The sequence below is a fragment of the Phoca vitulina genome, unplaced genomic scaffold (assembly GCF_004348235.1).
Source record: "Phoca vitulina isolate PV1807 unplaced genomic scaffold, GSC_HSeal_1.0 scaffold1, whole genome shotgun sequence".
NCBI classification, from domain to species: domain Eukaryota; kingdom Metazoa; phylum Chordata; class Mammalia; order Carnivora; family Phocidae; genus Phoca; species Phoca vitulina.
This window is the reverse complement of record NW_022589704.1, coordinates 22,033,352-22,056,028: the sequence shown is the minus strand read 5'-3', so window position 1 is coordinate 22,056,028 and position 22,677 is coordinate 22,033,352. Positions and strand designations below refer to the sequence as shown.

Here is a 22,677-nt window from a genome sequence, read left to right as displayed (position 1 = left end):
TTAACATTTCTGAGGACTTTTATTTTTATTTATTTATTTTTTTATTTTTAAAGATTTTATTTATTTATTTATTTGACAGAGAGAGACACAGCGAGAGAGGGAACACAAGCAGGGGGAGTGGGAGAGGGAGAAGCAGGCTTCCTGCTGAGCAGGGAGCCCGATGCAGGGCTTGATCCCAGGACCCTGGGATCATGACCTGAGCCGAAGGCAGACGCTTAATGACTGAGCCACCCAGGCGCCCCAACATTTCTGAGGACTTTTAGCATAGTCTAGCAACAAAGAGGAGGGAAGAACATTTCAAGTAGTGGGTCTAGAGATGGGAAGGGGTTTGGTGCACTGGAAAAACTGAAAAGAGGCCAGCATGGCCATACCCTAAAGAAGAAGACAAAGAAAGGAATGAAGGTGGAGAGGTGAGCAGGGACCTGATCACATGGGACCATGTAGGTCGTATGACTCCAATTTTTAGGTTCCTGAATCTTCTCTAACAAATGAAATGACTTCATGAATTATTTTCCTAAACTTTGAATTTATTGGTTTTTGAAACCAATACAATCGTGCCAAAGTTGACAAATGTGCATACACACACACACACACATGCACACACAACACACACACACACACACACGTTACATAAAACCCCATCCCCAAGGGCCATATAATTTGGCATTATTATGAAGTCTATCCTATAGCCATATGCATGATTCTGGGTTAGCCAGGTGATTAGCTGAAATTTATCTCCATATTCATTTTCTCTCCACAGGAATGTTTCCTGCAAGAGAGACCCACAATATGAGGGTTTCTGTAAGAGCTTAAAAAAATGTTACCTGCCAGCAGCACATGCATTTCCTATCAGTTTTTAGGATTTGTATCTGTTCAGCTGACACACCCATTTCCCGTGAAGAACAAGTAGCTTTTGCTACTTTACTACTGTTAAGGCCTGGCAGGAATAAATCAAAGTTCTGTTTACCACCAGGGTAAACTGTCTCCTATGGCATTCTTGTGGAAAGGCACTCTTTTGGGGTTCAGCATATCCCCACATATTTACAGGCACTGAAAATGACATACCACGTACACTGCAGACCTTGTGCCCACTGCTTCCTGCCATTGTTAATCTGTGCCTGATGATGATGCTCATTCTGTTGCTTTCTGGAAATAAATTATTTTGTTTGTTCTCCTAATTCCATCTACCCCAAATTATCTTACTTTTCTTCTCTACTCTTACTTTTCAGCTACTAATAACCATGCCTTTTAAGCTGTCTTTTTATTAAAAGTAATAAATTAAGACATTTATCTTCAAGTGGTTTCCCCTTTGCATTGTAACCACCAACATACACATTAGCACACTCAGAGTATTGAGTTTACCAAAATTCATTTCGGTAGCAACATTCACTGACTTTAGAAAAAAAACTTTCCACTTACAGTTAGTTACTTGCTACTCTTACACAATTGTACCTTCCATAGAGTATACGACTTTAAAATGAAGATAGTTTGAGGAAGTAGTATCTTCTGTGGCTCTTCTTTAAAAGGAAGCCATTGGCCATTTGCTGAGCTTGACTTTGCTGGTGGTATTACAGTTCTGTCCGGTCATCCTGTGAGTCAACGCTTATGGTGGAAACTTGGCTACTGGTATCAGCAGTTTCATAGGACTTTTGGTCTTTGGCAAAGTTGATGAAAACCTGATTTTTCAAGGGAAATAAACTCATTAGTGTTTGGTAAGCCAAACGAAGAAATAAGGTTAATTCACACACACACACACACACACACACACAGTGAAAGACAAAAAAAAAAAAGAAGAAAACTAGATATTATAGGGATATGTCCACACAGAAATGCACACTTTCACTAGTATTCCTTTTAGATATTCAAATTCAAATTCACTAGTATTCCTTTTAGATATTCAAATTTAACAGCTGCTGCCTGGATGGCTCAATTGGTTAAGCATCCCACTCTTTTTTTTTTTTAAAGATTTTATTTATTTATTTGAGAGAGAGAATGAGATACAGAGAGCATGAGAGGGGGGAGGGTCAGAGGGAGGAGCAGACTCCCTGCTGAGCAGGGAGCCCAATGTGGGACTTGATCCCCGGACTCCAGGATCATGACCTGAGCCGAAGGCAGTCGCTTAACCAACTGAGCCACCCAGGTGCCCCTAAGCATCCCACTCTTGATTTCAGCTCAGGTTGAGATCTCAGGGTCATGGGATCGAGCCCCATGTCGGACTCTGTGCTCGCTGCAGTCTGCTTGTCCCTCTCCCTCTGCCCCTCCCCACACTCACGCTCTTTCTCTCTCTCAAAATTAAATAAATAAAATCTTTAAAAAAATTTAACTGGGGTTTGAAAATAAAACCTATATCTACAACTTATAATCACTATAAATCTAAAGCTATAATTAAATATCTATAACCACATATCTGTATTTATAAGATTTACATTAATATCTCTATCAAGTATAATCCAGGAACCCAAGCCAAGCGATTAACAAATGTTTATATGATGATGTTGAGAGAAATTTCACTAGTTTCAAGAGTTAACGTACTAAAATAAAACTTGTATAGAGAGCCCACATTATGTTCAGAAAGCCAATTATTTAACAGATAGACCTTTATTACTTGGTTTAAAATCATTAAGTCTATTAGTCATAGATTCCTCTAGAAACTGAGAGTCTACTTTGTGTCAGACATGGTCCTAGTAGTTGATTATAAGTCAAAGGGTAAATTTTCTGGGTCAGTAAATCCATAATTGCCTAAAGCCCCCATAAAAAATTGTCCATAAAATGCAGCACTTAGAGGCCCCTGAGGCCTAACATTTAGACCCGTCGTGACGATAGATGCTATTAAATGTTCTATACATCAGGTTGGTTGAGCTATACAAAATTAACAAAATTAACATGGTGCAAAGATGATGAAGGATGACCCGTAAAGCCTCTAGTTATTGAATATAAAGTAATTAAGACATGATATGAGTGAAACAAAAAAAATCTGCATTTACCACTTTGGTTGCCTGAATCTAAGCAGGTCTACAGGTCTGGCACTGAATTTTCTCTAGAAACCCCCATCCTATGCTAACCCAGGAAGCCAATGAATAATGTTATTTAAGAAGCCTACCAAGGGTGGGGGGAAGAAAGAAACTTAACAAGGAGAAAGTGAGGAAAGTGTTAATATCTATTTGTTTTACAGGTGAAAATAACATTTTGTTGCTTTACGTATTCATATAACCTAATGGATAGAAATGTCTTGTAGAAAGGAAAAATCCTCTTTTCTCCATTAAAAAATAGTTAATGCTTTTCACACTTTTTTTGAACATCCCAAAATACAGTTAAAAATAAATTAAGCTAAGTTTTCCAGGTGCAAGCTTAGATACTGTGTCAATTATAAACACATTGAATGTTATTAAAAAGAAATAAACAGAATGTGTAATAATTAATATGTGACATTATGCACATGGAATGTGGTATCCCGCTTACCTCTTCCAGGGTAGTCTGACTCACTAAGAAATTTGTGATATTTAAAGCAGCCTTGTTGGTTTCTAGCAGATCAAAAATGTTCGCTACTCCTCCCGCCGTGACTGGCACATGATACTCTAGCATGCTGAGGTGCTGATCCTGTGGGGACAAAAGGGAAAAATTTATTCTGCAATGTCAGGTAATATTGAGTTGACTAGACATAACTTGACCAAGAGCTAATACTGAAATTCATTCCATTGCCAATCATGACAATCAGTGTAAAGGATGGCTACGTTTTGCAGCTAACAACCTGCAAAGATGAGATGAAAAGTTTTACACACGTCAAAGAGGAAACAAATTAAAAACCTAATGAAAATTCCAAAGTATTCTACATTCCTGTGTACTTATAAAGTCCTTATAGTCTTGCCTAGGAAAAAATATTGTGAAATCGTATTTTAGATGTCAGATTATGCTCAGCTCAATTCAGAGATCACATTTAGAAATTTTTGTTTGTTTGTTTTAATGTTAGAAGTGTTCTAAAAGGCTAGGGATAGTTATAACTCTTCAATTTATATTGGCTAAAGAGGTTAGATTTCAAAAGCATTGTGAAGGAAAAATCTCATTAAAATACGCCACATTCAGGGCGCCTGGGTGGCTCAGTTGGCTAAATGTCTGCCTTCTGTTCAGGTCATGATTTTGGGGTCCTGGGCTGGAGCCCCACATTTGACTCCCTGCTCAGCGGGGAGTCTGCTTCTCCCTCTCCCTCTGTCCCTACCCCCCACCCACTCGTGCCCACTTGTGCCAGAGCTCTCTTTCTCTCAAATGAATAAAATCTTAAAAAAAAATACCACATTCTTTCTTAACTCACCCTAAAATTCTTTCCAATTTCTTTATTTAGTCCATAGTATCACCATCTACTAGTAATCTATTCTTGTTTCCTTGGAACATTTTTAACATCCTGCTTTTCTACATATTTAATCAGTTATCATATCCTATTTGTTTTCCCTCTAAGATGAGTCTCACATTTAAACCTTTCCTCTCTATTTGCACCAATGTTAACTCCATTCTCACCACTCCACATCTGAGTAACTTCCCCAGCCTCTCCCGTGGCTTAGAACCTGCATACGTTCACACATTATGGCACACACAGCTAGGAGAATCTTTCCTGAGCACTATTTGATCAAGGTATGTTCTTACTCCAGCATCTACCCCTGCAACCTATATGGATCAGATCAAGACTGTGAATTTCACTTGGTATTCAAGACTTCTGTTGCTGGAAACGCCTCCTCTTCTCACTCCTTTGCTCACTGCCTAACCCCTCTTATAGACCTGTGGATGCATCACACCTGTCACCTCAATCAGGCTGTCTTACTTTTAATCCCCAAATGTTGCTCTTGCTATTTCTCTTCTAGAGATCTAGAAACCACCACATACTTGTAAAGAATGGTCTGTTTAGAAAGAAATGAGACTTTTGTGATCACTGCACTTGCTTTGTATAGCCCTGGTCCACAAGGAACAGAGCAAGGTGAATGTAATCTCATCACTCAGTGAATAAACACAGATTTCAAACTGGAAATTCATCCAAAGAGAAAGCACTGTTGTGATATGTGTAAAGCAAAGTGTCCTACAATTTTTAAATTTGATTTTAATTTATATGGTAGAAAATGGACTTTGATAAGAAACGTAAAAGCTATTATTTCCTGGAGAAGTTAGCCGAGGTTTGGGAGGTCAAGGCAAAGGTATTTTATAGAGATAAAAGAATTGTTTTTAAAAATGCACTCTTTTGCTCTCTCCAATCACGTCACATTAATATGGTGCCTTATTGTTTATGAAATAGCTTTGTGGGCATTTTATCATTTGCTTCTCACACCAATCTTGTGAAGTAGATGTCATTATTTCTATTTCACAAAGGAGAAAAAGGAGGTTCAGAGACTTTAAATGTCTTGCTGGAAATCACACAGGCAGAGCTGGATTTCGGCCCAAGCCTTTAAATTTCTTTCCACCATTCCACACCTGATTTCTCTTATTTTTATTTTATTAAAGATTTTATTTATTTATTTGAGAGAGAGAAAACACAAGCGGGGGGGGAGGGGCAGAGGGAGAAACAGGCTCCCTGCTGAGCAGGAGCCCAACGTGGGACACAATCCCAGGACCCTGAGATCATGACCTGAGTCAAAGTCAGATGCTTAACCAACTGAGCTACCCAGGCGCCCCCTCACCTGATTTCTTTTAAAAACATTCATTTGCTATAATCATCTTGTACAAACTACCTGTACATCCAAGATGTTATAAAGATAGGTTTTTTGGTCACATGCGTTTATTTTAAGTATGTGCTATGTGAGATATATACACATATCTGTGCCTGTCCATTGTGTGGATATATACACACAAGATGAAATTAAGTGAACAATGTTTCAACTAGTGTGGGAATTAAGAACTTGATTTCCAAGCAGTTCTGTTCAAACCATTATGGGCTTATCTTCCAAATGAGAGGAGCAAGAAGATAATCTTCTATAGCTATGACATTCTGGAACTCTACATTTTTTTTTTTGTAAGAAGAAATATCCTTGATCATATAATATCTGTCATCCCTCAGTTCCTTAACATATATAATTAGTAAACTAGTTATGTATACAACTCAAAAACTAATAGTATGGTCATAAAGTCTTTGTGAGGAAGAAATAAAGATATATAAAAGGACTACATTTTATTTATGTATGTATGTATGTTATGTATGTATGTATTTATTTATTTTAAGGTAAGCCCTACACCCAACATGGGGCTTGAACTCACAACCCTGAGATCAAGAGTCGCATGTTCTACAGATAGAGTCAGCCAGGTGCCCCAGGACTATATTACTTTTAAATAGCTATAAAATTATACAATTAATTTGAAGATCCTATTTGTTCATACTAAGTGTGTTTCAGAGTATATTATGTATCTTTTTTTTTTTTTAAGATTTTATTTATTTGACAGAGAGAGACACAATGAGAGAGGGAACACAAGCAGGGGGAGTGGGAGAGGGAGAAGCAGGTTCCCCACAGAGCAGGGACCCCGATGCGGGGCTTGATCCCAGGACCCTGGGATCATGACCTGAGCCAAAGGCAGACACTTAATGACTGAGCCACGCAGGTGCCCCCAGAGTATCTTATGTATCTTGAATTAATAAATATATTAAGGTTAATAATAAAGCTATGCTCAACTTGAAAATGGCAAGCATCCATATTAGATTATGACTATCAAAACCAATCAAGATCAAAGGCAGGACAATTTCCTACTTACTTTTAAGTATGTTTTTGGAAAGTGCAGTTGCATAAACCTTGTGAGGGCCTCCATGCTCACTTTGGTATTTTTCAAGTGAACCTTGACAGTAAATCCTCGTCCAAACCTAGAAAGAAAAAGTGCAAAATGTGATATGAGTTACACTTTGCTGAAATAACTCCCCTGGAATTCTAGGTAATGAAACAGGACCCAAGCTGACCATTATAGCACCTTTTCTTATATAAAGACTGCCATTTTGCCATAAAAGTTCAAGGTATGTTGCAACTGGAAATAGTGTGTTGCCATGATTTTTTATTTAGTTCTAGCATTATACAAAGTCACACTCCTTGGACAAAAGCTGCATTAGAAAGAAAACATAAAAACTTGGCTTTCGTTGACATCAATGAATTGGCAATTGATGTCAATATCTAGGGTTAAATATTTTCTAATTTAAAACAAACAAGGTCTTAAAAGGCAAGTCATTGGAGATTTGGGTCCAAAGTGAAGACTAAAGTCCCTGGGGTTTTAAAAATGAGTAATAAATCAATATGCTAGCTAACTGTTTGCCCAAGAATAGAATATGTAAACAAGTCACAATAGACTCTTTGAGAACAATCTATAATGTCACTTTCATCCGTTTTTCTTACTTATCTTGGTTAATACTATCTTATAAGAAGCCGAGTTATACAGATAAAAGTATAAAGTAACACCCTGAAGTTTGGAGATTAACATGAATATGTATAAATGCATATGCACTCTCGCAAATATAAAATATTAATTTAATTTTAATTTGGTAATATGATATTTGTGCACATTTCCCCAATGTATTCTTGATTAAAAGGTTTTGAATGCAGTAAAAATGTTAAACAGCTTACTAAAAGCCTGTGCAAATGGCACAGGAACACGCTACATAAAAATCTATGCCTTTATGTACTTGTCAAGGTCTAACTTGTTATCGAGTAAATTCTTGAAAACTGCTTTCTGAGAGTATTTACGTTGTAGATTTTTTTTTTAAGACGTTTTAGTAAGATAATTTAACTTTAAGGTGAATCAAAGATCAACTTTTTCTTTCCAGTTTGACTTTTCATTACAGGACAAGCTGTTAAATAATCCTCAAAGGTAAGTATAGTACTGTTAGATTGACTTCCTGACACCATATGTTAAACAACGCAATTGTTCTTCACCTGCTTTTTTTTTTTTTTAAGACTTATTTATTTATTTTCAAGAGAGAGAGGGAGATAGAGAGGGCACTGTGGGGAGGGGCAAAGGGACAGGGAGATAGAATCTCAAGCCGACTCCTGCTGAGTGCAGAGCCCAATGTGGGGCTCCATCTCACGACCCTGAGATCACAATCTGAGCTGAAACCAAGATTCAGACACTTAACCAACTGAGCCACCCAGGTGCCCCTCACCTGCTCTTTATATGCTGCAAAGATCCAATACATTGGAACCTTCCATTCACCATAATGGCCAACCTGGTACAGAGAGCCTCACATTCTTCCATGCTGAAAGACAGAATCACATCAGAATTCTGGGCACAGAAAACTGCTCATAAGCATAAGCTTAAATGTTTCATTATGGTACCTTAGAAATACTATTTTAGTTCCTTAAAATGTCTTTTCCCTTGAAGGACACAAGAAATACATTTTAAAATACAAATTAAATGTCTTCACATAGGGTTTTTTACTCTTTATTCTCCAGCTTGAAGCCATCTCTCTCACCTGGAATGCCCTCTCATCAAACACAGTATTTCTTTCAACCTCTTTCAAGCTTAGACTCAAGACCTACATTCCCTGAGAAATGTTTCCAAAATAATCCTGAGCTTTTTTCATGACTCTTCATATTCCATATTCAGTTGGCTTTTATGCTTTGTTATTTATAACTAGTTAACCTGTACTTTATTATATAATCTCTCATTTCAAGAACTATGACAACTCGTAGAGATCCTCTCCACTTCATACAAAAGTGAATGGAAAGGAAAAGATTGGCTTCAGAACATATAGTATGCCGGGCAAAGCTAGGATATGAATGTGTCTCTTAATTATAAATAAATCTAGAACTTTTCCTACTATATAATTGCAGTGAAGGGATTTTAATACAAGGCTAACCTTACAAGAAAGGCACAGATAAAATGCTTCAGTAGCTTTTTTATTGAATTGATTGGAAGGGTCTACTTCATGGAGGAGGCGAGGGAGATGAGAACTTGGATTTTGTGAAAGACCATTTCAGGTAGAAAGCACAGGCAGAGAGAGGATGTGGTGATAGGGAAGGGTGGTGAGTGTATGTGGAATTACTAAGTCATTCAGATTGACTGAATGGGGTGGGGGTGTCACAGGAAAAAAAAGACTGGGAATTTAGATGAGGCCAGACAAGAGGCCTTTCATGCTAGGTTGAGGATGATGAACTTTATGGCAATAGGGAGTAATAGTTAAATTAAGAGAGTCATAAGTCCCTCTTAATTTAAGAGAAATTTGTTTTTACCTTTTATTTTTAAATTTCTTTTTAAAGATTATTCATTTATTTGAGAGAGAGAGACAAAGCACATGGGCACACACACATGTGGCGGGGAGGAGCAGAGGGAGAGAATCTTCAAGCAGAGTCCGCGGAAGCGGGGCTTGATCTCAAGACCCATGAGATCATGACCTGAGCCGAAACCAAGAATGGGACGCTCAACAGACTGAGCCACCTAGGCGCCCTAAGAGAAATTTGTTTTTAAAAAGATTGCTTAGGCCCTATCCTACCCACCACAGGAGATGGATTCTCACATGAAACCTGCCTGACTTGCTCCTATGACTATAAACATAAAATACTTCAATCCAATTGTGGATTCATTATCAATACATACTACATAGGATTATCTCTTCCCATCTCTCTTCCTAAAATCCTGTCAATGGCTTTCAAGTTCCCACACTCTGTTTACCTGTGAGATGTGAGGATGACGGAACATTTATTCTGCACTTCTTCTGAAATGATCTTCCAGAGCTGCCGTTTCGACTTAGGATCCATCCCAGAGCTCGGCTCATCCTTAACAGAAAGTTACAAGAAAAATTTATCAAATTAATTAATTTTTGATGAGGTTCTTTACATGAATCACTGCGTCTCACTTGCCTAGAACAGAAATCACTTTGCGAAGTCCTGTGACTAACTTGTTTTATACTTAATAGGCTTCTTTCCTCTGCTGTCAAAAAGCTCAAAATTAATCATTTAAAATTGTCAATCTGTTTTAAAAAGTGTCTCAGTGAAGTTGACACCCTGTTACTTTACACTTGTCTCTTATTTCTTTGGAAAAAGATCTGCATCAGTTCCTGACAAAGTGGAGTTTCTGTGTTAATACTACATTGTCACAGATACATCTGAGCTACATCAACAAGATTGCTACCTTAGTCCTGATAGCAGAATTGTGGCTTTGAGTGATAATGCAGTTTGTGATGCCCACAGAACACAATTTGATTTTTCAGTTAATATGTTTGAGGTATATTTTAAATTCTATGTTATTAATTGAAATTGAATTCTCTTTGGAGGGATAAAAACAAGATTTGCAGAAATTGCCATGTAGAAAATACAAATTATATTTTAAAATAAATGATGTTTTGGAAAATTGTTCAGACACAAAATTCAAAATGTAAAAGTGGATAATCTAAACAAGCAATAATAGATTCTAAGAGATGATTAAATTAACAAATTAGAGGTCAAGATTAGGTCATAATTAAAGATATGTATTTGCAGTGGAGAGTATGGACATAGGATTACCTGAGGCTTGTCTTTATAGTAAGAGGTTAAAGGAATGAGTGTTGGTTTGGGGAAACAGGTAAGGATATCTTGTCACTGCTCTTATTTTTGAAGACGACAGCATATAGGGCAAATGCATATGGCAGAAAATATAATAGCTTTCTCTCACAGCCTGTATTTCAGTTCAGCTCATTAATATATAACATTTGCATGGCACTTTTAAACATTTTAAGTACTTTACCTCTATTATCTCACAGGGGTGCCTAAGGATTGTTTTGTTCAAGTTAAGGGACACTTAGACAATAAAATTCCACCATAAGCATTGATGGGTAGGGATGTAATGCATTATAAGCTTCTGGTAAAGAAAGATAGGTTGTGCATTCTTTAGATGGGTGGTTTAAATGATTTGGTCCTCTGTAGGACTTAATCCCTGGAATAATGTGGTGATTTATAAGTGAATTTGTATTGCATACAGTTAAAACTCTTCTGAAGTTTGGAGTTCCTTGAATGAAGGGGATCTTCCAAATAAAGGCAATTTCATTTCTCAGAAATAAGCCCCTTCGCAATGTTTGGCCTGAAGAGCAGGATGTCATATGGATCGCCTTGATGGGTAATTTGTATTTCCAGGTGATGAATTTAATTTTCCAGCTCTTAACCAAAATATAAACGTGCAATACATTTCTTCCCTCCAGAGAATTCAAATAAAATAGAAAGGCATATTGTCAATCACATCCCAAACTAGGTAACTCATATTTTTAAGTAATAGGGAAATGAAACTTTAGCACAACACATCACCCTAAACTGTGTCTTTCCGTTTTAGGAGAAGTTGGAAAATACGTTGGTTCACCTGATAAGTTTACTAACAACAGATTTCAATAATGGGCAATCAAATTCTTCCATATTCCATAACATTACTTATTAGAATATCTTAAATTTGTTTCGGCTACTTCCTGTTCCCACAAAAAGTGTTTCTTCTGAAATGGACTAGCCATAGCTCTTTGCTGATAGGAATTCCCTTAATGAGGGCGCCTGGGTGGCTCAGTCAGTTAAGTGTCTGCCTTCAGCTCAGGTCATGATCCCAGAGATCTGGGATTGAGCCCTGCCTCATCAGGCTCCCTGCTTAGCGGGGAGCCTGCTTCTCCCTCTCCCTCTGCTGCTCCCCTGCTTGTGCTCTCTTGCGTTCTCTGTCAAATAAATAAATAAAATCTTTAAAAAAAAAAAAATTCCCTTAATGAGGTGGTATATGTAAAATGTTTTGTAAAATAACCAGCACATAGCGAGACCTCAGTAAAGCAACAATGACAATAAATTGTTACATACATTATTGGGTATGTGGGTCTAATTATGCAGTCCCCTTCTCCACAATGATCCTCTTACCAGCAGGAGAATGGAAGGTTTCCCTATCAAGGCCAGTGCGGTGGATAATTTTCTTTTTGTGCCGTAACTGCACAAAGAGGTAGCTCTGTCCTTGTAGGGCATCAGGTGAAGTCTCCTAAGGAGTTTATGTACAGTCTGTGGGTGGAAAACAGGAGTTAGGTTGTTGACCTTCCCCTGCCAAAACCCTAACAGCACTACATGGAAAAAAGATAATTGTGAAAGAAAGTTCTATAATGAAGAAATACCTACTGAAAACAATTCCAACATTTAAACCCAACATACTTTATTTTTACTTTCAAAGGTCCTAAAAATTAATAATCCCTTAAAGAGATAAAAACAATTCTGTGGAGGCTCATTTTCAAATGGGATTTTTTTCCCATTTTCCCCCCCCAAATGTGTGGGTATGTTTACAATTGGATTGGACGAAAACAGAATTCTACCCTTCACAACGCACTGGATTGTACTCGCTGTTTCATCTTTCTTCTTACGGAGGGGGCAAGTTGTCACAAAGGCTTTGTGTCTATTTAAAAATGACCCAGTATCAAAACTTCAGCACATTAACTTAGGAATCGTGGGTTCTTGAGGCTATTTCTGTAGCTAAACAGCTCTGGCCAAGAGTGGAATCCTAGGAGGATTTCAACCGGTCCCCAGGGTTGCAGAAATAAGAGAAAGCTGCCCGAAGGGTTGGCCATTCCATTAAAAAAGCAAATGATGCCAGTGAAGTACAAAACCGCATTTAAACAATCAAAATGGAAGCTGTTCGATTTTACGTGGGCCGTTTGCAGGGAATGCCGTGTTCAGAACTTATCTAAACACTGCAGGATGTGCAGACATCACCAATCAATGCTCAGCCCTGAGCCTATGGGAAGTGTGATGCTTTACTGGATAGTTCTGAGCAAACACAGGTCAAGGAGCTTCTGCAGCTGGGTTCAAAGGCGTCCACCTGATATTCAAAATTAAGGGAAGACTGCCTCAGAGGTCATGACAGCAAGAAAATGCCACAGGTTTCCAGATGTCGACTGAGTCGTGAGAGTGGGAGGCAGGGAGCGGAAGCAGTAATGGTTTTCAAAGGAACTAGTTTTCACACTTGTACTCACTTCTCTAATATCTTTTTCTGGAATTCCATGTATCCTGGCGTAGAAATACAGGTGTTCCTCCACAGACACCAGGTCGTCTAAGGCATCTTCCTGAGGGCAGTATCCAACCAGGGAGCTGTGTGAGTCAACATGACCCAGGGAGCTGAGTTGAGAGAAGCAAAGACACAGATGAGTTTCAAAAGGTATGTCCCTGCTAGTCCCCAAATGTGGGGAAGGCAGCTCTATTTTGGTCATGGTGATTGGTGATTCTAATAAAAACAAGGTAAAATATCCCACCATCATATCACACTTAAAGATTTAAAAATTTCCACCTCTTGGAATAGCTATTTTTTTCCCTAAGGATTTAACAATATAACTACAAAATAACAAAGAGTTCATTTTAATTATTATTTTTTTCATGTCATTATGTTGTGCTCAATAACTTGAAGCCATGGTTTTTCATACCCAGTTTTATTTCTTATCAGAATATTTCCACTTGAAGGAATTATGTCTCCTGTCAGCATCTTGAAGATAGTTGTCTTTCCTGCTCCATTCACCCCAAGAAGGCCAAAGCACTGGTTTGGGAGAGCAAAAAAAAAAAAAAGATATAAATCTTAATCCAAACCAAAGACATGTTACTATTACATCCCTTTCCTTTTTCTCCCTGGGTGAAATAAATAATAAAGAAAAATAAATCATTGGAATTATTCATGGATATTGTAGTGTTCTGTTGGCATTTGATAAAACTTTCTCTTTTAAAACGAATGGTTACTTACATATCTTTTTTTCCTTTAACCATCTGAACATTTGTATATATACATAGGACTTATTTTACATACTATATTATCTGTGTGACATGACAAAACATCCCACAAGTAGGATATGCTAACTTGACAAAGTAATTATATTTATAGATTTCACATTATTCACACAAAATCACAACTTTACTGAATAAGCCGCTGAAGCAATAATTTCTTTATGCTGTTGAATAGATTTGATGCATTTGGTTTGCAGGTCTGCTCTAAAAACTAAGAGAAATGCTCACATTCTTTTTCTCCTTTCAAAGCTGCCTTAATATTTCTTTTTTTTTTGTCTGTGGAGTCTGATGTGGGGCTCAATCCCATGACCCTGAGATCATGACCTGAGCCAAAATCAAGAGTCAGACGCTTAACCGACTGAGCCACACAGGTGCCCCAATATTTCTTCTATAAAAACAGCAAGAATAAATATGGATGCAGTTCTAGGACCTTGCTTCTGACCACTCGTCTTTCACAGATGGCTGCAAACTGAAAGTTGAAGAGAGCACCCTGCACAGGCATCTTGACTGAATGTCCCCCCCAGGGGGGACAGCAGCTTGGGATGGGGATCAGGACTTGGGATGTGGTGAATCCTCCCTGTTAAGAGGGAAGACTTAGAGGGTAAGTAACACATGGATGTGTGTAAATTTTATATACAGAATCCATCAAAATATTCAGGGGGTGACTTCCATCTTTCTAGAAAAAAAGTAGGAAAAGATAAAGATTTTTGTCACTTAATAGGACAATATAAAGGACCGTTCAGAACAAAGCAGTGTTCCTCACCTCCCCAGCGGGTATCCCAATGCTGATATTGTTTACAGCTATGATCTTTTTGTGGATCAGCTGGTAGGTCTTTGTGAGACGATGCAGCTGGACCAGGTCAAATTCACTTGCACCATTCTCCACTCTGAATCTCTCAGCCTGCACATCTTCGTCTTCATCTATTGTCTCCATTACAGGTGAAGAATTAAATTTTCTGAAGAAGAGTCTAAAAAATGGACCCAGTGATTCTGCATCAATGATTCTGAAATGGCACCACTCAATTTGACATGTCTAAACAGGTTCTCACTTTACTAAAAGTGGGCAATCACACACTAGGTTTGTTTTAAATTTGTTATGCATTATGCTACTTAAATAAGTTAAAAATTAGTATGGATGCCCTTCACCATATTCAATATGGTGTTTGGAAAACAGCTTCTGCTTTCCATGCCTTAAATGCTTTCAGATCCACTGTTACAATTCAGAATCCTAATTTTAGTAACAAGGAGGTTAGTTTGGGTTTGAAAGTTACTTCCTACAAGAGAGACCAGAGTCATTAGTAAGATCCAACACTTATAAGCCCACGATCAATTATCATCTTCTTAAAAAAATCCTTTTTATTTCTTCTTTTATCATCAGTGACATGAATGTTCCTCTATGTTCTGTTTACTGTGAATGTCTTACCTAGGATCTAGCCAATATATTAAGGTTATTGGCCCTGAAAACTAAGTCTCAAACCCACCTCAATATCTTGCCTAACATATAATAAAGCAAACAAAACCAAACCAAATTTAAAAACCCAACAAATCAATTCAGGTCTTCCTCCCAATGTCCCCATTTCTTTTAATGATATCTCCAGAGAGTCCAACTGTGATGTTTTCTTTGAATCTTCTCCATTCCAAAATCCACTCATGTCAGTCTCCTAGCACTGGAAATGCCTGTAATACCCAGTCATCAATCATGTTCTGTCTATTTCTATTACCATCAGAGGCTTTCACTCTTTTTCACCTAAATTATTCAGGAATCTCAAACTGCTCCAGTATCTCTGACTCTTCCATTCTAATCTGTAGGACCTCCACAGAATCACATCTCCTAAACCATCATTTGATCAGGTTGCTTTCTGGTCAAAACCTTTATTGGACTCCTATTTGTTTGTTGAATAAAGTCCAAATCATCTCTTTAACTGAGTATCCAATAGACTCCATAGTCTTCCGGCCACATGCTTGAGCTCCTACTATTTCATTACATTTATTCTATGTTCTAATCACATTGTATTACTCATTTCTCAAATACAAGCCAAGATTTTTTTGCTTGATCTTTGCTCTTGTCATTCTTTTCATTATTTTTAACTTAAGTTTTATTTTTCCACAGGTGATACGTGCACATCATGTATTAAAAAGGTACTGAAGAATATATAGTGAAAAGTAAGTTTCCTTCAACTCTGTAGGGCACTCATAATTAGAGATAGTCTATGCATATGTATGTATAAATTATAGTTATTTTCTAACCCAAATGGTAATGAACATTACACAAAGTTCTGAAACTTGCATTTTTCACTTAATAATATCAGCAGTAACCACAAATATTACATACAGAACTGTACAGTCTAATAACTGCATAGTGCTTCACTTATGAAAAAACATAATTTATTGAACCAATCCTTACATGGAGGACATTTAGGTTTTTTTCATTCTTTTGCTATTAAGAATGGTTGCTATGATGGATGACTTTATACATACATAATTCTGCATGTGTGAGAGCATATCTGTAGGAAAAAAATCCTAGAAATGGAGTAGCTGGGTCAATGGTATGTGTATTTCTTTTTATTTATGATTCTGTTTTCTCTTTACTCAATCTTCTTCTCCTAAACCCACTGCTAATATGCTACTCATTCAGTCCTCTTTCCTCATTTCTACTTTCTATCCAGCCTTTTAAACTCATCTCAAACACTACATCTTTTGTTTATGCATGTATTTTCTCTCCACCACTGAATCTTAATCTCTTTAAGGCTAATGGTTGAGCTTCTTTAATTTTATTCTCTCACTCTACAACAATACTTGTAGACACATAGTAAGGTTTGATAACTATTTACTGAATGAAATGAATGGTGAATTATGCTACAGTTTTTTAAAGTTTTTTGAGCACAACATTTCCATTTTACTAATGGAAAGATGACTATGGACCCCTTCCTAAATATTTTGAATTGAGTTCTATCATGGATGTCAAACACTATGTTTTCATTTTATTTACCTGAATTTCTTTATTAGCCATTCATTGATTAAGAGCCGCAAGGAAAAGAACATGGTGCCCTGAGAAACCAAAGCCACAAACATTGCACCTAGTTTATCCATCTCAAAGGTTTCACTTGGGTATTCCACTCCATATGCTTTTAAGAAGTCTAGGACCGACTGTTGTTGAGAAAGTTCAATCAAACCATAGCCAAAGCAGAATTGTGGAAAAATCAGGAAAATGCGCTTGAGGGTTTCAGAAATAAGTTCTAAAGTCTGAAATGAGAGGGAAAAAAAATGAAGCTCAGTGTTAGACTTCTAACAAATTGACAAAAATGTAAAACTAGATGTGGACAAATATTAAAACTTGAGAAATTCATCTAGATTGGCAATTATTTCACATGTATGCTGAATTTCCTTGTATTTACTATAAGCAAACAGTAGAGATTTATGACTAAAATACAAGCAGAAAAGGATTATCTTTTTCTTGAGATGATCGATGGTCAGGCCAAATCCTGGAGGCAAAATCACTTCTAGCTCTGTCTTACATCCTAGGAATGCAGAAATAGCCAAGGTGTTGGGATCTGATACAGGGTATTGGCTGTGCCTGAGTAGAGGAGGAACTTGGTGAGGTAAAGTTTTAGAACCTTAGGTAATTCATACTTGAAGAAGGACTAAAATGGTGAAGTGAGATGAAAAGAGAGACGACCTAACTCAATGAGGAGCAAATGGCTCATTTTCACGTTATTCACACTTGGGCCAACCACTTGCAACTCATGAATTGTCTTCTTCCTCCTGGAGTGTGCTTGTCTATTCCTTAGTTCACCTCATTTCCTCTCTATTCTTTCCTGTTCAATTGCCTAGCACTGTCAGTGCCTCCCTTGTCACTAATTATAATTGTCAGCTCTGAACAGAAAGTGATGCTTACAATGAAGCAGACTCTAATACATGATTGAAAGGGAATGAATTAGGTTTGTTCTCTATGAATGTTCAGAAGAATCTTAACCCACAGTCATAGAACTAAGCCACTGTCCTTGTTACTACCATAACATAACAATTTGTTAAGGAGTAAAAAGTGTAGCTGACCAATTGGTTGCATGATTTTTATAGTGTCGTAAAATATACTTGATTTCACCTCCATCACCCCACTCAAGCCCTATCAAATGTCAATAGTTTTGACACTGGGAAATATAATCATAGGCATTAACCTAGATGAAGCCTAAAAAGAATTTTAAAAGGCTGTAGGTTCTACTCTACTAAATCTAATAGAATTAAATGAAATTCCTCTTTTGTGTTAGATAATGCGAAATACAAGAAATCTTTTCACCTTGAACATGTTGAAGCGTTTCATACGTCTCTTGAAATTTAGCAGACTAATAATGGACCTTACCTGATCATTAGGCTTTTCCTTGGAAAGAAAGTATACCACTGACAGGGAAACAATGGAATTGATGCCAAAAAAGAGGTTGATGCAGACGTAAGTGATGAAAGCCATTCCTGTTTCATGGAAGAGCCCAGCCAGCAAGTACATCCAAGAAAATGTGGCATACCTGTATGTTAATAATACTAAGGATTAAAATTACGCCTTAATCATTATCCTTTAAACAAACAAAACCTTTGATAGGGTTTTGAAAATAAACATTAGGGATAAGTTGGCTAGATCTCTTATAGTTAGATCTCTCTTTTATGACATTTTTTTGACAAATCCTTTGTATTTTTTTAAGTGGTGATAGTAAGAAGCTTCTCTTTTAAGGAAACCTGAACAGTTCTAGATCACCACAACTACAAATTAATTCCTTCTAGACATGGTGTTATCCTACCCAGGGAAGTTTTTGTCTGTTTGTTTGTTTTCTCAGAAATAAGAGTTTAATCAATATAAATGTTACAATTTAAAGCTGAGAAAAAATAATGACATTGAAAGCTACCTAAGCAGACACGGAATGGTCAGAAGCTGGATGTCCTGCTTTGAGCAAATATTGGAGCAACCTTTCCAGTGATGAAGAAGAACTAAAGACAAAGTAATCCATCATCAGCTACACTGCTAAGTCAATGGATATTACCCGTGCATTCGGGGCAGACAGAACTGCTATGCCCAGCACTGATTATATCAACCTGCACTACCTGTATTGCCCTAATACAGAAATAATATCGTATGTGTGTTAGGCATCTATAAAAATATAAATAAAATATACATGAGTACACACACCTTATGATGCTATAGACTCATGATTTGTCAACACATAAATCCATACATGTACACACATTTTTCTGATCATTCTAAAGCATCCACTTTTATGTAAATTAGATTACATGTGTAGATTGCTAAGCATGACATTCGGTACCTAGTAAGTACTCATTAATGTTAGATATTACTGTTAATAACAACAACATTCATTTTCAGAAGTATTGTACTTTACAAACTGTGGACTAGCAAGTGTAATGTATTGTTAGTCATCACTCATGGCTATTGAAACCCCAAGACAACTGTAAATTAGCTAATGAGATTGAGGTTCTCTTTGTGCCTAGGAACATCTAATTCTGTTCATTCATCTTTCACTGAAGCTTACCCAAACAGCAGAAGCAGGAGAGATACGGCGCCTAGGTTGTTTCCACTGTAGAAGGCAGGTAACTTGAAAATTGCAATGACACCAATTGAAAATGTTACGGGTAGCAAGTAGAAGGCCTATGGGAATATGTAAAACAAGGCTTAATATATGGCAAATATTTTTCCAAAAACATCAATAGCCCATCTAGTTAAACTGTAACAAATTGACCTTGAAATAGGTGAAGGAATGAATTTTTATTTATGTTCCTGTAGCTTGCAATGTTCAGCTTATTTTACATTGACTTCGCTCTAGAATTTGTCTCCTGCAATAGAAGGTCAAGCCAGTCTCCATCTTTATAGATGTACATGGAGTCCCTGGTGTTCCTGCCTCCAGGCTTTGAGACTTGGGATCCTTTGGTGACAGAGGTTCAGTAAGAAAGATAAGACAGTCAGGTATCTTGGTATTAGATTCAGTCCTCAAAGTACTGATTTCATTTTGAATGCTGCAACGCTGTCAGGTGGTTGATTTCTAAGGCTTGGTTATCAATGTGAGCCACTCTGTGTAAAACAGCAGGGTGGCGGATTCCACACATTCTTGGAATCACAGGTATATGAACGAAGAACTCAGTGTTTTATGGACAAACAGAAATATTAAATGTGCAGGTTGCAGCAAGATGCACACTATGAGGGAGATGGTAATTTAATTTGGGGGGGAATCTCTTAAATTGGAATGAGCACCAGATATATGACAACGAATCTAAGTAGTAAGTAGCCCTTCACAGAAATGTGTACTTTAAGCTTTCTTGGCTTTAAAGCTCCTATTAAGTCCAGAGGAGTCATTATGATTCTCTTTAGATTTGACTTCTTTAACAAACACATTTCAGACCTCACTGGATACATTAACAAAGTGGATATGCAGTTAATAACTCTCCAGTTCTTCAAGCCAATGATCTATACAGCAACTCAGACAATTTTGCCATAATCACCAGGCAAATGCATACCACCTCCTGGGCTTTTCGTCAATACTGGCACATTTGGAGTCAAGAAAACCCACCTGAACTTTGGGACCATTTTATGCAAATGAGAAAGCTGTCAATGAAATTCATTCTTTATTGTCCCAACTAATCTTCTCTAATATGTCATTCATCAGGGATGGCTACTTCAAATTTTTTACTATTAGTTGACTAAATTTTTATAAGCTTGATTATTTGGTACCATTGGGCAAGGCTATTTTGCTAACTTCTATTTCTCCACAGTAGTGGCTTTCAAACTTTAGTATGCATAAAATAACTTAAAGGATTTTGTTAAAAATGCATATCCTGGCTCCACTCCCAAGATATCGACCTAGTAGGTCTGGAGTGGGGCCCAGAAATCTGCATTTCAATAAATGTCATGGGGAATCTGATATAGATGGTCCTCAGACCACAGAGAATGAGGGGAGGTGGATCTTTCCCCTAACTTTCGGATGACTGTAAGACTGATGCAAATTTTTTTTTTCTTAATTTACTGACTTGTAATAATCTGAACAAGGTACGGTGAATAAAACTAATGCCTTCTTTTTTTTTGAAGATTTATTTGTTTTGAGAGAGAGAGAGAGAGCGTGCGAGTGAGCCTGATTCAGGGGAGGGCAGAGGGAGAGGGAGAGAATCTCAAGCAGACTCCCCTCTGAGTGTGGAGCCTGAGATGGGGCTCGATCTCACGACCCTGAGATCATGACCTGAGCCAAAACTAAGGGTTGGACGCTCAACCAACTGAGCCACCCAGGTGCCCCTAAAACTGATGTCTTCTCCCAAATCAATCATGTCTTTCCTGCAATGACGCAAGTTACTCACCATGTCATAAATGAAGTTTGTCACCCAGTAGCATGTCACACCAATGCCTGAGATGTGCTGCAGCTGCTTGGCTTTGGTCTGATGCTCCCTTACAACATAGGTGACAAAGCTGGCCGTGGTGACAGAGTAGCCCATCAGGATGGAGAGCGCCACTAAAATATCGATTAAGCTGCTCATTCTGTAGTGAGCAATAGGAAGAGGAAAGCATCCATGAGTTTTTGGAACTCTTCCTTTCAGAAAGATTCATGACTAAAACCATCAACAAAACAGTGGAAGACTTGGCTCTGACACAAATAAGTCTTCCTGCAAGGCAGCCAGATAGTATCTTCCACATGACTCTAGTGCATTGGAATTGACTAGGGATATTTGGTAAAAAAAATAAATAAATAAACCCCGGTCTCCAAGAGTTACCGGGTGTATGCAAGGAATATACAGTTCTTGAGCATAGAAATAGTACTTAAATGCTATGCAGGGAAATTGAAATGATGAAGCACTTACACACCTAACTTATAAAAGCAGCAGATTCTGACTCTTTAGTCAGCAAGCTCACTTGGCAACCTCACTGTACAGACTTTCAGAAACTTCCTTTTATCCCAGTCAGTGACTTATATAAACAGCACTTCTAGATTGACATTCATTCAGATACAACTGTGATTTCCAATTATAGTACTTTATATAGAGGCTTGACTATATGCCGAGGAGTGAGTAGTCATGCCAGATATTTCTACTTACGTGGCTTGTTCTTGGTCTTGCACTCCTGGATAGGGATGACTATACATGATGATGCCTTAAAGAAGAGACAGTTCTTTTCATTAATAGATACTCAGAAATACCAATTTTTGGATGAATAATACATAATACTTTCCTCCTTATGCTATAATTTTACTTTGGGGATACTATTTTTAAGGAAAATTATTTCCCCCCACCCAGTCTCATCAATGCCATACAATTAATGGCACTCGCATAAAAGACAAAAAAAAAAAAAATGCTTTCACATTGTGTATGGAATTTTGGGAGAAGGGGCAAGAATTTACATTTCTTATATAGCATTTCCCCTCTATTACATTTTTGTTTTCCCTTTTATTCTCTCCATCTAATCACATATGTTTGTATTTCGGTAGCACTTATTATATTGGTATTTAGACCAATTATATGAGGATCTCCTAAAAAACACTGACCACTCCATCCCTGTTTATTGTCTTTTGCTGGGAAAATACTGTAGCCTGAGAAGATCCCTCCTCTTTTACTACTTCCAAGATAACTATTGTTCTAGAACTCTACCAGGGTAAGGCTTGGGGGTTTCAGCTGTCCCTGAGGGATTTTCATTGAGACATAAAGATCCAAGAGAATTCAGAGAAACTAGCTGCCTCTGAAAAAGTAGTCAGTTAAATCCAATACAATCCTAAATTATCGGGATGTCCCATAGTCAGTTATAGTTTCTGAGTTAGAAGCAAAGTTCTTTTCTCCCCTTATCAGAGGATGTTGGTAGCCATAGTTAGCCATAGTGAAAATGGCTAATAAAATATAGAGTCCGAAGCCGAGCAAGAACTTTCTCACTTACTGCTCATATAGTATATGTTTATTATATCAGAATATTAAGACCCTTTCACAGCAGCCAAATAGAAATTATTCTAAA

At 37.5% G+C, this 22,677-nt stretch overlaps 1 protein-coding gene across 1 annotated transcript in view; it reads right to left on the bottom strand.

The window, feature by feature from the left end:
- Positions 1-1,568: 1,568 nt before the first annotated feature.
- ABCA12 (ATP binding cassette subfamily A member 12) overlaps positions 1,569-22,677 on the bottom strand; it is a 167,568-nt gene continuing 146,459 nt past the window's right edge. Inside the window, exons 40-53 of the mRNA XM_032413454.1 lie at positions 21,774-21,828; positions 21,042-21,219; positions 19,232-19,347; positions 18,055-18,214; positions 16,687-16,940; positions 14,461-14,665; positions 13,346-13,455; positions 12,902-13,043; positions 11,805-11,939; positions 9,619-9,722; positions 8,111-8,203; positions 6,721-6,826; positions 3,460-3,597; positions 1,569-1,676 (exon numbers count right to left, since the gene is read on the bottom strand). Coding sequence (XP_032269345.1) covers positions 1,569-1,676; positions 3,460-3,597; positions 6,721-6,826; positions 8,111-8,203; positions 9,619-9,722; positions 11,805-11,939; positions 12,902-13,043; positions 13,346-13,455; positions 14,461-14,665; positions 16,687-16,940; positions 18,055-18,214; positions 19,232-19,347; positions 21,042-21,219; positions 21,774-21,828 — 1,904 coding nt within the window. The remainder of the gene's footprint in view (positions 1,677-3,459; positions 3,598-6,720; positions 6,827-8,110; positions 8,204-9,618; positions 9,723-11,804; positions 11,940-12,901; positions 13,044-13,345; positions 13,456-14,460; positions 14,666-16,686; positions 16,941-18,054; positions 18,215-19,231; positions 19,348-21,041; positions 21,220-21,773; positions 21,829-22,677) is intronic.